At 48.4% G+C, this 17355-nt stretch overlaps 1 protein-coding gene across 1 annotated transcript; it reads right to left on the bottom strand.

Annotated features, from left to right (window-relative positions):
- Window positions 1-2633: 2633 nt before the first annotated feature.
- Window positions 2634-10480, bottom strand: WAS (WASP actin nucleation promoting factor). Its single transcript, XM_043457904.1, has 13 exons — window positions 10465-10480; window positions 9717-9880; window positions 9245-9385; window positions 8029-8115; window positions 7821-7923; window positions 7675-7716; window positions 7528-7581; window positions 6561-6735; window positions 5536-5578; window positions 5179-5332; window positions 4559-4971; window positions 4185-4299; window positions 2634-2935 (listed from the first exon to the last, which is right to left on the bottom strand). Exons 2-13 carry the CDS (start codon window positions 9846-9848, stop codon window positions 2880-2882), a joined length of 1515 nt encoding a protein of 504 aa, XP_043313839.1. The 5' UTR covers window positions 9849-9880; window positions 10465-10480; the 3' UTR covers window positions 2634-2879.
- Between the last annotated feature and the right edge of the window lie 6875 nt (window positions 10481-17355).

Below are 17355 nucleotides of genomic sequence, written 5' to 3'. Positions count from 1 at the left end.
GGAAGTCTCACCGTGAATTCTTCTTCTCTCCCTTATTACTTCTAGAACAGTCAGATGCTGGTCCTCACATGACCCCAGTCTCCCCAGGCAGGCAGGACCATCCCACTCCTAGGAGCCAGGAGGCCTGTCCAACCCACAAAAGTAGTTTAAGGCATGAGCTCTTTCTTTTTCTTTTTTTTGGCATGACCTCTTTCTGCCTGAATCTGGGGAAGATGTAGTGGTTTACAGGTGTTGGGGACCATCCCTCAGTCTTCCCTAAATAGGATAGTATAGTGGGTAAAGGCTTGGATTTTAGAGCCCAACTACCTGGGTACAATCCAAACTCAACCCTTCACTAAAGTGTGGGACCTTAGGCAGTTTCTTCATCTGTAAAACCTTGGATGAGTGACCTTGGGGTGGGTATCTCTTGCTCATCTGGGAAATGAATCTTTCTGGGCTAGCACCTTTTTAGGATACCGCAAAGTAAGAAAAGACCCTATTATTACTGTGTCCTACACCCAGCTGCTCATCTGTTCACTCAGCATTAATTTAGCGCATACTCTGTAGACTACTTCTCCCAGTGCAGGGCCAATACAAGATTTTATCCTTTCCAAGCTGCACAAGTTTGACTGGCTTTTAATATAAACCTCACATTGGAGTGTACCACACATACAGAAAAACAAGGAGACCATGGTTGGTGACCCTGTGTAATGAGTTTCACAAATGAACATACATGTGGAATCGGAATTCAGGTTAAGAAACATTGTCAGCCAGGGCCCTAGAAGCACTTAATTGTTTAACATCTCCAAAATCAGACTGTCTTAAAAGCACTGATGGGTCATAACTTAACTGAAAGTACTTTTTTTGTCTTTTTAAGTGATATATAGAATAATGGTGCATTTTATAATCAGTGGTGACTCAGGATCAGCGACACCCAATAAAAAAATGGTAACAACAGCAGAAACAGCATCTCATGTTTATAAATGCCTACAAGGAACCAGGAACTTTGCAAACACTATCTACTTTCATTCTTGTCACAACCCCGTGATTACAGTAAGCATTTGTATCTTCATTTTAAAGACTGAAGAAACTGAGACCCAGAGAGGTCAAGCAACTTCCCCATAGTCAACTCTTTTACCCCACATCTGTGCTTGCTCTAGCCAATGCTCCTGCGGATTCAGAGGTTGTATGATGTAAGGTCTTTTCCAGAACAAAGCCTGCCCAAAGGGTTATGGAACTCTGGATTTGGCGGGGGTAGAAGTGATATGACAGGCCCTTCCTAGACTCAGTGCTTGCCATGGGAACCCAACCAGGGTGGGGTGGGGAGTGGAGTAAAGGATGAAGAATAATGAAAGAATTCAAGGGAACCCAGGACTCCCTCCTTCTCCAGCTTCCATGGCTGCAGGGAAATTCTTAAGGGGCAAAGTCAGCTCCTACTCCTTACACCTCCACCCTTCTCTAACCCCTTAAGCTGCCCTTGGATGGTTCAGAAATTCTTCCACTGGTCTTGCAGATGGAAAAAGTCTGCCCCCTTTGAATTCCCCCTCACCTTTATTTTCCTCCCTGCTCTCTTCCTACTCTGAAGGTAGGAAACCTGAGATCTTGTATCCACCAGGTTTCAGAAATGGGAAGGGGCAGACCCCTCTATTCTAGGCTTTGATGTACAATAGTTTCTAATTACCCCCTTGGAAACAGCTTTGAACACCAGGGACAGTTTTGAATTGGGCCTTTTTCGCCCTCTGGAGAGCAAGTTATAGAGGAGGAGGGTGACCCAGTGGGATCCCAGTTGAAAATAGGTTACATATTGTTGCCCCCATTGTATAGATGAGGAAACTGAGGCTCAGAAGTGAGTCATCTTGCCTGGGATCTAGAGCAGATCTATGTGATTATTAAATCTTTGCCTCTTTCATTGCCATTGGCCAGGACTTAGATTGCACTGGGAACCAGGCAGAATCAAATTTTGGCATTGAGAGGGGGATCCTGCCCAGCAGGATCCTAGTGTAGGAGTTGTGTGGATGGAGAGTGGGAAGTCTGATCATTGAGTGCTCTCTTGATCTAATACTGTGTTGATTGCACCTTTTTTAAAATAAGTGTACAAATAACTCTCACTCATTCACCACATTCAGCCTCACACCAAGCTTTTTCCCACCTCAGGGCCTTTGCATTGGCTGTTCCCTCTGCCTGGAAGGCCTTCCCCTCTAAATATTCACATGGTTGATTCCTTTCTCTTTAGGTCCAGCATAACTGTCACCTCCTCCAAGTGGCTTTCCCTGAACTCTCCATCTTACCATCACTTCCCCTCAGCACAACATAGCTCTTACCACGATCTGTAACTCTTTTTGTTTTTACTTAATTCCTTGTTTCTTGTCTATCTCCTGCCCGAGAATGTTGACCTCACAAGACCAAGAACTTTTGTTGTTTGTTTCCCATTGCTTTATCCCCAGCCCCCAAGGTAGTGCCTGGCAATAAATATCTGTGGAAAGAAGGAAGGGCAGAAGGAAACAAAGAAATACAGACTAAATGACCAAGGGAACAAATGAATGAATAAATATATATATGTAAGGCGAAACAAATGAAATGGGAGTAAAAGGGACTTTGGGGGAAAAGGACCCCAAATTCTCATATTTGGTAGGTAAAGAAACTGAGATTTAAAGAAACAAAAAGACAGTTATTTTATTTTTGTTTAAAAATCCTTGAATGAGGAGAACTGAGACATTTTATATAAAAAGGTCCTTGGCTATTGCTAGGGTGAGTGTGTGTGGGAGGAGGCCAGTCAGAGATAACAGCATTGGAGGGGGGGGTGGGAAAGAAATGGGGCTTGGGGGCCTGGAAGTTAAGTGGAGGGTGGCAAGGAGGGCTGCCAGGGGAGTCCAGCACAGAACAGCGGAGGTGGTGGTGATTCAGTCGTCCCATTCATCATCATCGTCATCATCACCGGCCTGGTCCTCCCCTTCGTCTGGAGGGAGAGAGTGGAACTCAGGATGGGTAGGAGGGTTCAAAAGCCCTGGAGAGAGGAGTTACTAGGGTCTGGGAGGTTGGGATTACTAAACCCTGGGGCCTGAGATCTCCCACTTGGAAGTTAGATCTGAGGTTTGTGTGTTGGATAAAGGGACCTCCTAAGAGGAGGGAGAGTTAGGGGCAAGATAGGGACTATAGCTGGGGTCTAGGTACTAGTCGGAGTCGAGGTTAATATTATTATCAAAAATGTGTGGTTAGTGGGATATTGTTGCCACACAAAGGGTTACTTTTAACAGGCTTGTCACTCAATGGAGTGGATTTAAATATTAGCAAAGGTGGAGGAAGTTACAATGTTGTTTTTTCATAGTGGGTTACTGTTAACATTGTTGACACAGAATGGGGTTAGTGATGATGTCATGGTCAAAAGATAAGGTTTGTTATAATTCTGGCATATAATGGATTCCTATTGATCTGTGAACAGACTCCAGGGTTGATGTCAGTATTATTGTCAAAGCTGAACTTTAATTATATTATTGTCACACAGTAGGTTGAGGCTAATACTCTCTCTTTCTCTGCTCTGCTCAGTTGTGTCCAACTCTTTGTGACCCTTTGGACTGTAGCACACCAGGCTCCTCTGTCCATAGGATTTTCCGGGCAAGAATACTGGAGTGGGTTGCCATTTCCTCCTCCAGGGGTTCCTCCTGATCCAGGGATCGAACCCATGTGTCCTGCATCTCCTGCATTAGCAGGCAGATTCTTTATCACTGAGCCACCTGGGAAGCCCTGAGATAATAGTATCCTCATATAATTCTCATATAATGACAATGTTGTTGACACATCAAGGGACTAACTTTAACACTATTGTAAAAGATTGAATTAGTTATAATATTGTCACTTAATGAGTTAATCTTTTGACACATGACATTAGAGTTAATATTAGTGTCAAAGAAGGGGTTCTTTATAATATTATCATCACATAGTGGGTTAATGTTAATACTATTGAACATATGGGATTAATGTTAATATTGTCAATGAGAGTTAATCATATTACTGTTACATAATGACAGTTAACACTGTCAAAAAAAGAGACTGCTACAGATTCATGTTCATTCTCTCATCAACAGATGGGACTAATTGCTGGTGGCTGTTGGGGGTGTTTTTAGGTCAACACTAGCTGGGAACCAGGGCCACAGGTCCTGGCAGGATGGGCTCTGAATGGCAGGCTCACAGGGGGGACGCACTCTCACCAGAGGAATGGATGGCTTTGCTTCTCTTCTGCATCACGTGCATCAGGGCACCCACCAGCCCCTCTGAACTCTGAGGTGGTGGCTGCAGCGCTGAGCTCTCTGGAGCCCCAGGGGTCTGCAGCAAGAAGGATGCAGCAAAGAGGGCTCAGGGCCTATGAGAGGAGCACTTCTCCCCACCCCTTCATCATTCTTTCTCCTCCCACATACTCTAGTTGCCTTGAAACTCACCTCTCCCCACCAACCTCCCAACCCTATCAGTGAACCCCCAAATCGTGGGACCCCCATCACTCTCAGCCCCAGCCCCCTGCCATCCTCACTTGCACAGCACACCCCAGAGTCCCAGTTCCCCAATCCTCCATCACACTGGTCCTCACCTTGTTCAGCTGAATTCCCTGCCGGATTTGATCCAAAAGTGCCCCCCGACCCCCACCAGGGGCCGGGCCCCCCACAAGCCCCAGAGAAGGAGGGGGTGGGGGAGGGATTGGTCCATCTCCAGAGCTGGGTGGTGGCGGTGGTGGTGGCGGTGGTGGCGGAGGCATGGGCGGTCCACCCCCAGCTCCGGAGGGTGGAGGGGGCGGTAACATAGAGCGTCCAGTGGCTGGAGGGGGTGGTGGCGGAGGGCCCCCTCGGCCCGGGGGTGGGGGTCCCCGGGGAGTTGGTGGGGGAGGAGCACCTCCCGAAGGTACAGGGGGCAGAGGCCCAGAGCGACCCTTGTTACTCCCCACAGTTGGGGGCCGGGGGGGCTGGTTCCCTCCTCGGGATGGCGGTGGGGGCGGTGGAAGTGGCTCTGAGGGGAAAGACAACACATAGCTGTTATTATAGTTTTCTTCAGAGCCTCAGGTTTGCTTACTTGTAAAATGGGTACCCCAACCGACCAACTCCCGATTCAAGCAGTATAGGGGTTTCTATGAGGACTGAGAGCCTGCAATGTATCTCTTAGAAATCAGCGACCAGGGTTGGAGAAGAAAAGGGTGTCCAGAAAGGGGGGGCTCACCCTGGCGCCTCATCTCCTTCCGCACAGCTTCCATCCCACCCTGGTTCTCAATGAAGTCATAGATAAATTTGGAGGTCTCAGCATCGGTGAGCTGGGCATCACTGATTCCCGCCTTTGAGAACAGGCTCCGCAGATCTGGGTCCAGGTTGTTCACCTTCCCAGGAGGAAAAAGGCCCCGGCAAGGGTCGGGGAATAGGGTGGGGAGGGGAGGGGCACAGATTATCAGGGGGTCCACCCCAGAGAGGGATCTGAGAGGAGGGTGGGAAGGATGAGGTCTGGGGGGTAAATCTGGAGCTGTGGACTATGGAAGGGTAGGCAGGAGTTGAGTGGAGTCCAGGGGACTCTGGAGTTACTCACGTCAAATCCATTCTGGGGGTCCCACCCCACGTGGCTGACATGTCTGAAGGAGGTGAGGAGACCCCAATGAACCGCCATGGCCGTTCCTTCCCTCCCTTCCTAGTGAAGCTCTCTTGCCCTCCCCTGCCCAGAGGGACTCTCAGGAGCCAGAATTAATGAGTCTTAAGTGAATGAATGAGTGAGAGTAGCAGTTATGGAACTAAAGAGGGTTCACAGTTTGTGATGCCCATCTGTCTGCCCATCCCTCTTTCCACCATCCATCCACCCATCTATTTGTCCACCTAGCCGTTCACATTCACCTGTCAGACCACTGATGTATATATATTTGTTTCCCCACTCATCTGTCCACACACATTTATTTACCCATTTGTCCACCAATCTGTCCTAACCCACACTTGTTCATCCACCCATCCATCTACCCATATGCCCATCTTTCCATTCATTCACTCACTTGACTACCCATTCAATCACACACTTCTTTGTAGCTACTGAATTGTCCTTCATCCACATATGTGGCAACCTAACCATCCCCATCCACCTTGTATATGAGCCCATTGGCCTGTATATCATTCTGTCCACATACTCATCCACTCACCCACCCATCTACCTACCCACTTCCCATTTACCCATCCATTCATTCTCCAACCCAACCATTCATTTATTCATCCATCTATCTATCTACCCATCCATCCATTCACCCACCAGCCCAACCAGGGAGGGACTAGGTTGAGTGAAATGCCTAGGGGGCAAAATTTAAGGAGGCACTCACTCTTGGAGTCATGGATTATAGTTGGGTGATGTGGTGGAGAGTGACTGCCTCTGTAAAATTTGCAATCTTGATGCCTTTGGTATCTCTCCATAATCCTAGCTTTGCACTCCCCCACCACCCATCCACTCATCTGCCTACTCTCTCACCTACCCATCCATTTTTCCATCCTTCCATTCACTCAGCTCTCCTCCTATCCACCTGCTCATCTGCTCCCCCACCCCCAGGATCCATGGGCCCACTGGAGAGAGGTTCTCACTTGAATCCACTGGGTGCACCAATATCAGACTTGTTGATCTTTTTCTTCCCTGAGCGTTTCTTATCACTTGGGCCAGGCCCAGGTGGTGGGAGCGAACGGTATCGTGAATTCGTGATGTCTGGGTTCTGGATGTCCACTGTCACCAGCCCCAGAGACACTGGGCTGGCTGCTGGGCCTGTGGGGAAAATGGGTGACTGGGCTATTGACCCATTTACCTACCAACCAGAGCATAAGAGTTAGACAGGAAGATGGTTGGGGGAATGTGTGTTAGATGATCATGGAAGGAGTGGGTGAGGGGTCCAAGTAGGTTTATGGAGAAGTGGGTGGGTAAGTCCTGCACACCATCCATACATTCACTGATTCATTAATTAATTTACTCACACCTAAGTATTGACTCATTTATTCACTGGCTCATTGACTAATTTGTTAAATTATTCATTCACTCATTCAATCATTGCTTTCTCCACTGACTGAAATTTTGTCACTTATTCATTTATTCACTGTTGAATTCATTCCATCACTCATTCATTAATTTACTCAATCATCCATCCATCTATTCATCCATTCACCCACATACCCATTCACCTACATCTATACACCCACCTGTACATCTACATCCTTCCATCAATTCATGCCCTCATTTAACCATCTGTCCACCACCAATCCATCCACACACATGTCTATCCACCTATTCATTCACCTATTTATCGCTGCACCCACCCATCTACTCATTTATCTACCTACGCCCCACCTGTGTATCTATTCATTCCCCCACTCCTTCCATGACCATCTAACACACTGATTCCCCCAACCATCTTCCTGTCTCTAACTCTTATGCTCTGGTTGGTAGGTAAATGGGTCAATGGCCCAGTCACCCATTTTCCCCACAGGCCCAGAAGCCAGCCCAGTGTCTCTGGGGCTGGTGACACCTGCCCACCCAGAGACACAGGGAAGATTCAGCACTCACCCCCTTGGTCTCCACCTGGGTGCGGGGGCAGGGGTGGGAGCCCTCCTCTTCTCTCTGGGAAGATGGAATGGATAGAGAACTATCACAACCCTGCCTCAGTTTTCTGCGCTAGCCCCTTATTACTGCTCCTTGCACTAGAGGACTCACCTTCACTGACTGGCGCTGGTGGAGGCGGGAGCTGGCGCCTGTCTGTGGAGAGACAGGAAATCAAAATCAGGAGAGGGGCTTTTCCAGCTCCCCACTCTTGCCCTCACTTCTGCTCAACCTCTTTCCCTTCCCCAAGGCCTCCTTACCCCCGCTTTGCCTCTGATTCCGTTTTTGTATCTTCTCCAGCACCAGGTTCCGGAAGGCCTGGGCCTCGCCCTCGTCTGCAAAGTTCAGCCCCGCTTGGCAGTCCTGCACATGCCTGGGGGGTCAGCTGCCTTCCAGACCCCCCCCCCACACCTTTCCCCTCTCCTCCTTGCACCCCAACTGAGGCCCAGGGTTTAGGTGGTCACTTACATCTCCAGCAAAGGTGTGGAAAAAGGGGGTGGGAGCAGAGTAGACCAGCTGTGAGTACAGCTCCTGTTCCCACAGCAGCCGGCCAGCCTGGAGAGGGGGAGCACACTGGCACCAAGGCACGCCCTGGGTGGCGGGCCTCTGTTTTCCAGATAGGGAGCGTGGTATACAAATTTGGGGCCCCAGAATCTGATTTGGAGATTTCCAGCTCAGAACTGGAGAGCTGGGAATCTAGGAGTCAGATGTGGGGGATTAGGATACAGTATGGGAGTCAGACCCTTCAGCGAGAAACTTGGATTTGGGGTCCAGATGTGGAATATGAGGGCTTGAGTTTGAGGATTTTGGACTCTAGTTCTAGGAAACTGAGTCCATTCAGAGAATCTGTCCCAAATGCCCCCTCCCTTTTATGGGGGTCTTCATTAGGGTGGGTAGGGTTCCAATATTAGGATTTGGGATTGAGATTTGAGGTTCAGACATACAGACTTGGGAAGGTTTTTGGGAGGGGGTTGAGCCAGTTTGAGCTTTGTAGAGCAGAGTTATAAATTAGGAGTTTGGTCAATATTTTTTGACCCTGGGATCTTGATGTGGTTCTATTGGATCTATATCGGTTTAGTGGGATGAATTTGGGGTTTATGCTTGGAGAATTTAGGTTAAGTGTTTGTGGAATAGGTTTTTGACTTAGGAGCTATCTCAATATTTAGGTGATTAGGAGTTTTCATATAGGAGTTCTGGGATCCAATGCTGTGGGCTTAAAAGGACAGATTTGGGGTTGAAGATTCAATGGCATACTTAGGTTTGGGATTTGAGGGACATATTTATGGCTTTATTCCGGAGTTCAGGAGTACTGATGGGAGGTTTCTGAGACCTATAATGTGAAGTTTTGAATAGATATGAGGTTCAGGTAAAAATATGGAATGTATATACGTATGTGTGTGTGTGTGTGTGTGTGTGTGTGTGTGTGTGTGTGTGTAGTTTGTGGAACAGATTAGATTTAGGGGGTATACTAATATTGGGGGTTGTAGATCTTGACACGAAGACTCTGGGGTCAGTCATCTCAGGCTTAGAAAGACAAACCAAAGGTTGGCATCTGGATGAAGTCTTTGGTTCTGGGGCTCAGAGGGTTCACTGATCTGTCTGAGGGCTCTGGGTTATGGACACAAATCTGGGTTTATGGGTTGAAAACTGGGTTGTCTGTCCAGTGGGGGGGGGTGGGGATCACCTGAAGGCCATAAAGGCGGATGAAGTAAGACTTCTTGGGGTTATCCTTCACGAAGCACACAGCCCCACAGTGTCCCTTGGTCCAGTGCTCAGCTCCAGGGGGCAGCGCCAGGTACAGCTGAACAACCGCAGTGGCCAGCGTCTGGGAGGGGAGAGTAGGACTCGTTGGAATCCAGTCAGGGGGAGCCAGAGGGTCTGGGAACCAGACCTGGTCCTTTCTTGCCTATGGCCATCATGGCTCCAAAGGAAGAGCCACAACCAGAGTGAAAGTGAATGAACATTGAGTTCTTCCTGGGATTGGTGAATGGGGGTAAGTGGATTCTGAGAGGAGATGATGGAGAGGAAGAGGAGGAGAAGGAGAGGAGGATGGGAAAGATGAGGAGAGAGGAAGGGGAAGATGAAGAGGACGAAGAGGAGGAGGAGGAGAAGAGGAGAAGAGGAAGACAGGGAGGGCCAGAAGATCCCCAGCTCACCCAGCACTTCCGTCCGAGCATCTCAAAGAGTTGTTGGTTCTCATGGTCCTGGAGGAGGGTGGACGGGATGTTCTGCTGACCCCCTTGTCCTCCGCGGCCCCCAGGCCTGCCTCCCGAAGGGCCCCCACTCATGGTGCCTCCTGCCCTTGTCCTCTCCGGCTGGGCTGAGTGCAGGGTAAGAAGAGGAACTTCCGCAGTGAGCGGGGGAACAGGAAGTGCAAAAAACCACAAGGGAAACAAGTCCTCTAGGGGCCCCTCAGTAGGCCTGGCCTCCTCCTCCCTTAGACTGGGGCCCTCCTCCATTTGACTGGTTAGATCCATCATTTGGACCAGCTTTTGTCCTCCTTTCTTATTCTCTGGGGCCCATCTCCCTCTGACTTGCTTGGACCCTCCTCCCTCTGGTTGGCTGGCAGTGAGGGATAGGCCACTGCAGCATTTCTGCAGTGCCACGGGGGGCAGTCATGGGCTGAGCGGCCTTCTTCCTCCCCAAAGCATCCAGTTAGTCTGGGCCCAAGGTCCAAGGCTCTGGTGCTGAAGGGTTATTGCACTAAAGCTTTTCCTTTAATTACATAGCAAGCACCTGGGACCCCCACCTCTCTCCTGAGACCCCAACTCACTCACACCTGGCTCAACTTCCGCATCCCTACCACACCATCTCATTTAACTGCTGTTGCTTCTGAACTTTTGAAAGTGTGTAATCTTTGGAGTCTTGTTTTTACCCCCACTCAATATTCTATGTTTTATTTACTTATTTAGGCTCTTTGCGGTACACGGGCTTCTCTTGTTGCAGCACAAGGGCTTCTCCTTGTGTTTGGGATTCTCTTGTGATGCGAGTGCTTAGTTGCCCCTTGGCATGTCAGATCTGAGTTCTTCACCCAGGGATCAGACTCGCATCTCCTGCATTGGAAGGCAGATTCTTAACCACTGGACCACCAGGGAAGTCCCTCAACATTCTATTTTTATCTAACAAACATTCATGTAGCACTGAACATGTGTGCCAGGCACTCTTCTGACCTCTTTGTAAATATTGACTTATATAAATCCTCCTATTGGCCTGGGGGACATATGCTATTTTTACCATTTGATGGAGGGAAACTGAGGCCCAGAGTGGTTAAATGATTTCCCCAGTAGCTCCGAGCTAGCATGCCAGGCAGGTTGGTTAGTGTGCACTTTTCATCAAGATGCTACACAGCCTGCTCTGTTACTAAGATTCATATTTGCCTGTAGCAGTAGTTGTTACTGCTATATAGCATTCTGTTGTGTTACTATGTGTGCGTGTGCACGCTAAGTCGATTCAGTTGTGTCTGACTCTTTGTGACCCCTTGGACTGTAGCCTGCCAGGCTCCTCTGTCCATGGGATTCTCCAGGCAAGAATACTGGAGTGGGTTGCCATGCCCTCCTCCAGGGGATCTTCCCAACTCCAACAGGGATTGAACCAGCATCTCCTGCAGGAGACATTACAGGCAGATTCTTTACCACTGAACCACCAGGGAAGTCCACATTGTGTTCCTAGACAATTTGTTTATTCATATTCTCCTGTTAACAGATATCTGAGCTGTTTCTGGCTTTTGTGGTTGGCAGCAACGCTGCCTTGTTCGCTCCTATATGCATCTCCTGGTCCAAATAGGCAAACACACTCTCAGGAGGGGAATCGGGGCATTGGAGGGCTTGCATAGCTCGAACTTTGACAGACTGTTTCCCCAAGAGAATGGCAGCTTGGTCCCCACCCCTCCCTGACCTATCTCCCATTTGGAGATGTGAAGTTTTCAGGTACACATACAGCAGCTTGAGGGGAGCTAAGCAAATCTGGGGTGTGTCTGGCATTCCCATATACCTGAAGGGAAACAGCACATGTCAACTTGGAACCCACAGTCCTACCTGGAAACCTGTATGGCTCCCATGCCTGCAGGTGCCAAGCTTCTCTTCTAAGCCAAGGCTCAAACACACTTGTGTTAGTTGCTCAGTCGTGTCCAACTCTGCAACCCCATTCATGGACTGTAGCCAGCCAGGCTCCTCTGTCCATGGAATTCTCCAGCCAAGAATACTGGAGTGGGTAGCCATTCCCTTCTCCAGGTGATATTCCTGATCCAGGGATTGAACCTGGGTCTCCTGCATCGCAGGTGGATTCTTTACCATCTGAGCCGCCAGGGAAGCACCATCAAAGCCACTTCCAGTGTGGCAATTCCAACCTCCCTCCCTCCTTTCTCTGCTCACCAACCAGCATATGGTGCTTCCAAGTCACCGGGCAGTTTCATACCTCCTGGTCTGGAATCCCTTCCAGCTTGTTCACTAGGGCAAGCACCTGTTTTTTCCTTAGAAAGTCACTGCATTCACTCATGTTGACATTGTTTGTTGAGCTCTCACTGTGTGCCAGGCACAAACTAGACACTCAATAAATGTTTCTTGAAGGAATGAGTGAGGGATTCATATCTAATTTGATTTAGTGTTTTCTGATATTTTTCTAAGTGCCTCACACTTATGTACTTATTTCACATGCACAGACGACCCCAGGAGGTGAGAGCTTCAGCTGTTTCCATTTTACTGATAGGGAAGCAGTGGCCCAGAGTAGCTTAGCTAAGTTGCCCGAGGTCATACAGCTTGTGAGAGTTGAAGCTGAGGCCAGTTTTGTGAGAAATGGTTCCCAAACTCTAAAATGTCACATGAGGCCTGGGATGAAATTCTTCTTCTTCTTCTGCTGCTGCTGCTAAGTCACTTCAGTCATGTCCGACTCTGTGCGACCCCATAGAAGGCAGCCTACCAGGTTCCTCCGTCCTTGGGATTCTCCAGGCAAGAACCGTGGAGTGGGTTGCCATTTCCTTCTCCAATGCATGAAAGTGAAAAGTGAAAGTGAAGTTGCTCAGTCCTGTCCGACTCTTCGCGACCCCATGGACTGCAGCCTACCAGGCTCCTCCGTCCATGGGAGTTTCCAGGCAAGAGTACTGGAGTGGGTTACCATTGCCTTCTCCGATTCTTCTGCTACTTTGGTCTTTTGTTTTCCTTCTTTCTCTGCTCCTATATCTGTCCCCTTTAAGTCTATTTCAGGGGGTTTTAAACCTCTGCTACATTTGCTGGTGATTTTGTAAATTAATATGTAAAAGTTGTATATTTCATGTTCTTACTTCTAAGGAGCAGACAAGTTTAAAATTTGTATTTTTCTCCAAATAAAAAACCTAGGTAGATTTATTTTTATTACTTTTGTCCCTAATACAATGAGTTTCCTCAGTCTGGAATACAGTGATTCATTAAGCATTTTATGATCATTTTAAATCTTATTGCTCTGTTGGCCTGCATTAATAATTGGAATCTGGTTTATTTTACTGTTATGTGTTCCCTTCAACGCTTGCTTCTCTGCACTGGATGACAGTATTTGGTGAGGTGATGACCTCAAAGGTAATTTGCTCACCTGGGACTTCAAATAGAAAAAAAAAAAAACCCCTAATCAAGCTTTTCCAGTTGTTCCCAGCAGGAAAGTGGATTGAATACTTACCACACAAGTCAGTCCACGGCAGGAGACGTTCTAACTTACTTATCAGTAATCCAGTGAATACCCAGGAACCCCCAAGAACCATAAGCCCAATGACTTGAACCCACCTGATGCTCTCCCATCAACCCCAAACTCTGCCAAACTCCCAGGGATCCCCAGATGAAGATATATTTCCTGTTTATATCTTGTGCATATTTTACTTTATTTTGAGGAGATATTGCTTTTTTTTTTAAGATTTAATGTGGACCATTTAAAAAGTCTTTTTGAATTTGTTACAATATTGCCTCTGTTTTTTATGTTTTGGTTTTTTGGCCAAGAGGCATGTGGGATCTTAGGTCCCCAACCAAGGATTGAACCTGCACCCCCTCCACTGGAAAGTGAAGTCTTAACCACTGAACTGCCAGGGACGTCTCAAGGCAGGGGGAGCAGGGGCATCCGATATTGCTTAAAGATCCCCATTGCCATGCCTAAGTCCTGAGTAAGTAATAAGACACCGTCAGTGAGAAGACATGAGGGTTTTCTTCCACACCCTGGTCCTTCTCCCCTTTCCTTCCTGCCCCTTGTGGTCCTCCCTACCCTTGACTGAGGGGTGTTTCCTGGGACTAGCTTAAGGAAACAGCAGTTCCCAACCCTCGGATACAATGCACCCTCTCCATAAGAAACATTTTGGGAAGCCTCTTTTTACCACCCTAGAATGACATTCATAGATGTTACAAGTCTTGGTGGTGTGGGGCCATCCCCCAGCATCTCAGGCCCTTGCCTGTTCAATGCCAAAACATCCTCATCATTGTGATAATCAAAGTCTGCCTACCAGGAATTCCCAAAACACACTCCTAGGGCAGGCAGGAACCAGACTTGTCTGTCTTGTTCACTGCCATATCCCCACCACCTAGCACAAGACCCTGCATGCAGAAGCTCAATCAGTATCTGTTGAATAATCACTATATGGTCTAGTTACCTATGCTGTGACTTATTGCCCTCTTCCCACTGCCCACCCCCCTCCTCTCTTCACCTCCCTGCCTGGGGGGAGGGAAGAAAAACAGCTTCGAGTGTGCAAGAGCCAGACCCTCCCACAGAGATGTCTACACTGTTCACTGATGCTACAGCCAAAGGGATGTTTTAGGAGAGGGGCTGATTTCTAGTCCTGGTTGGGGTTGAGTGAGGACAGGGCGTGCACAGAAAAGCAGAGACGCCTGTAGAGATAAGAACTGCTCAGTGGATACAGCCAGATTCTCTAGCCTTACAACCTCGCTCTGGCACTTATCAGCTGCTTAAGGTCTGGTAACCTCTCAGTGCCTTAGTTCTCTCATCCATAAAGTGGATAACAATAGCAGTTAAGACTGTTGTGAAGATTTAAATGAGATAATTCATGTCAAGTGACGAGGACAGAGCTTAACATGTTATAATTATGCATTGTTTGTTTTCATGAAATGGCTGAATAACTTGGATAAAGGCACCATCCTTCCCTCAGCCTAGCATTCTCCCCACTCCTGCTCCAATCCTCTTCTCACCCTCCTCCATTAGACATTCAAGTCCCACCGCCATTGGATATTTAGAGACCCAGCACATGGCCACCTTCTCTCTGTCCTTTCCCTATTTTTCCGTGCTGCAAAGCCCATCTCGGAGATCCATTGTGTGGGCCCAGTCACACTCTTCCAAGGCCCTTCCCCATTAACCTCGGAGGTCCCACCCACCACGTTTCCTGCCCTACTCCTCTCACCTGCATGGGAAAACACAGCACCAGCCAGCTCTCTCCTTCCCGTCTAGGTTTGCGCTACTCATTTCGGACCAGCCAGGCAGCCAAAGGTCCCCTCCTAGTCCCTACACTGATCACAGCCTCAGAATCACCACCAACTCTCCCTAAATGGGTACTTCCTAATCCCCACCCCGATCTGTGACCCCAACTGTCTATTTCCCACTCAGTGACACCAGAAGGGTCCACAACCGAGTCTGTGTGAGACTCTTAAGACAGTCCACCTTCTGGTCAGTGGGTCCCAAGGGTCGCCCACACCTTGACAGTGTGAGCCCAGGGGGGATAGCGCTGCAGTCTGGAATGGACGACTACGGGAAAGGGGAGGAACGCAAAATGGAGCAGTCCGTCCAGGATCGTACCACTGTGGAGAGGGTGGCCGTCTTGCAACATACCATTTCGCTTGTGGGGGAGGGATACGGTGGCTGCCTCGTTCCCTAATGGAGAGTGGAGTGTCGCAATCCTGCTAGTCCCAAGATCTCCTGATTCTCACCCACTTTGGGCAAGCCTCTCTCTGGCGTCCCACCCTCAGCCTCTCTCATATCAGCCATCTTAACTACTTTCACCACCCGCTCCATTCCTTTATTTCATAGCCGGAATGCCGGAGCTGGCAATTGGCCTACGGGTGGGGCGAGCAGGACCGCTACGGGCTCTGATTGGTCGATGACCGAATTCTCGTCCTTGCTATTCTTTGAAGCTGCACGGGTTCAGAGAATAACATGGCCCCGCCTCCGCTCCCGCGCTCGGGGCTCCCATTGGTCATGGTTCAAGGACATGCGCAGTGGATGCCAGACCAGTGTGCCGAGCCATTTAAGGCGGCTTTGAGGACTTCGGGTGGTGGGTTTGAATACCGCCCCAGAGGTTCAGATTGCTCAAGTGCAGAAGGTGGTGTTTACTGCTGGAGGGTTAGTAAGATCACACATCAGGACGCCTGCTGTACTGGGTGATACAATCGTAGATTCTGTAACTCACCCACTAGGGTTTTGGGTGGGCTTCCTTAAGTAGCTCAGTTGGTAAAGAATCCTCCTGCAATGTGGGAGACCCGGTTTCGATCCCTGCGTTGGGAAGATCCCCTGGAGAAGGGAAGGGCTACCCACTCCAGTATTCTGGCCTGGAGAATTCCATGGACTATACAGTCCATGGGGTCACACGGACACGACTGAGTGACTTTCACTTTCAGGGTTTTAAGTGCGTGTGCCAAGTGTTTCTGCAACCCTTTATTCTCTAGTTTACTCAAAATAGAAAACGTTCTATGAGTTTAGGAAAACTCTCAGAAGTTATTTTAATAAAATTAAATCCTGCCACAGTGGGATGGGTACAGTGGGGTGTCTGGCTCTCCCAAGACTATAAATTGCAGAGTGACATCTTGTAGTCTTTGAATATGATGTACCAAAATCATTAACTTTACTCCTGACAAAACCGATACAAAGTTTGAAACTGTATTCAAGCCTCTATGGCCTTGTCTTTTAAAGTAAAATGCTGACTTGAGTCAATGATTGGGAAATGTGAAGATTTAGAAACAAAGGATAGCTGTTGGGCTAAGGAACTGGTAACAATTTAGACTATAATTCTGCCACATAACAGAATCACCCGAACTCCCAGTTCCCTGAAGGACATAGATAAAGGCCTGATACACATTCCTAAGTTGTTTTTACAGGAAACAGACACCCCACCCCACCCCCCACCAGATGAAAACCGCTGACCGCAAGGACACAGACCCCAGACTGGCTGAAACCAGAAGGTTGATAATGCTTGAAATGTCACCTTGATGCCAACCAATCCAAGAACTGTCCACGAGCTGATCACGCCCTGCTCCTTGAACACTGTAGAACTCCTTACTACCCTCTCCAAGCTGGCTCACAGGGTGTTCAGGGCATTAGCCCATTGTGGCCCCCTTTGCCTGGCAAAGCAATAAAAAGCTATTCTTTCCTACTTCACCCAAAACTCTGTCTCCTTGTTCCTATCTGGCACCGGTGAACAGAGGCCGAGTTTCAGCAACAAGTTTACAGCAGTTGAAAGCCCTAACAGCAAGGCTTTTTGACAAAAGGTGTTTAAGAGAATACACTTTACACAGTATTCAATGTGCAAAGTGATGGTTTTGGAGCATTAGGCCTTCTCAGACAGGACAGGATTGCTATGATTGACGTGTTATTTAATATACATCATAGGCAGTATAGCCAGTTACCTACTTTAAACTCTGCAATTTTTACATTATATATGTAAATTAAGGGCTTCCCAGGCGGCACAGTGGTAAAGAATCCACCTACCAATGCAGGAGACGCAGGACACGTGGGTTCAATTCCTGAGTGGGCAAGATTCCCTTGGAGGAGGAAATGGCAACCCACTGCAGTATCTTGCCTGGAAAATACCATGGACAGCAGAGCCTGGTGAGCCATGGGGTCTCA

The sequence above is a fragment of the Cervus canadensis genome, chromosome X (assembly GCF_019320065.1).
Source record: "Cervus canadensis isolate Bull #8, Minnesota chromosome X, ASM1932006v1, whole genome shotgun sequence".
Classification (NCBI taxonomy): domain Eukaryota; kingdom Metazoa; phylum Chordata; class Mammalia; order Artiodactyla; family Cervidae; genus Cervus; species Cervus canadensis.
The sequence above is the reverse complement of the archived record's forward strand: the minus strand, read 5'-3'. Positions and strand labels throughout refer to the sequence as shown.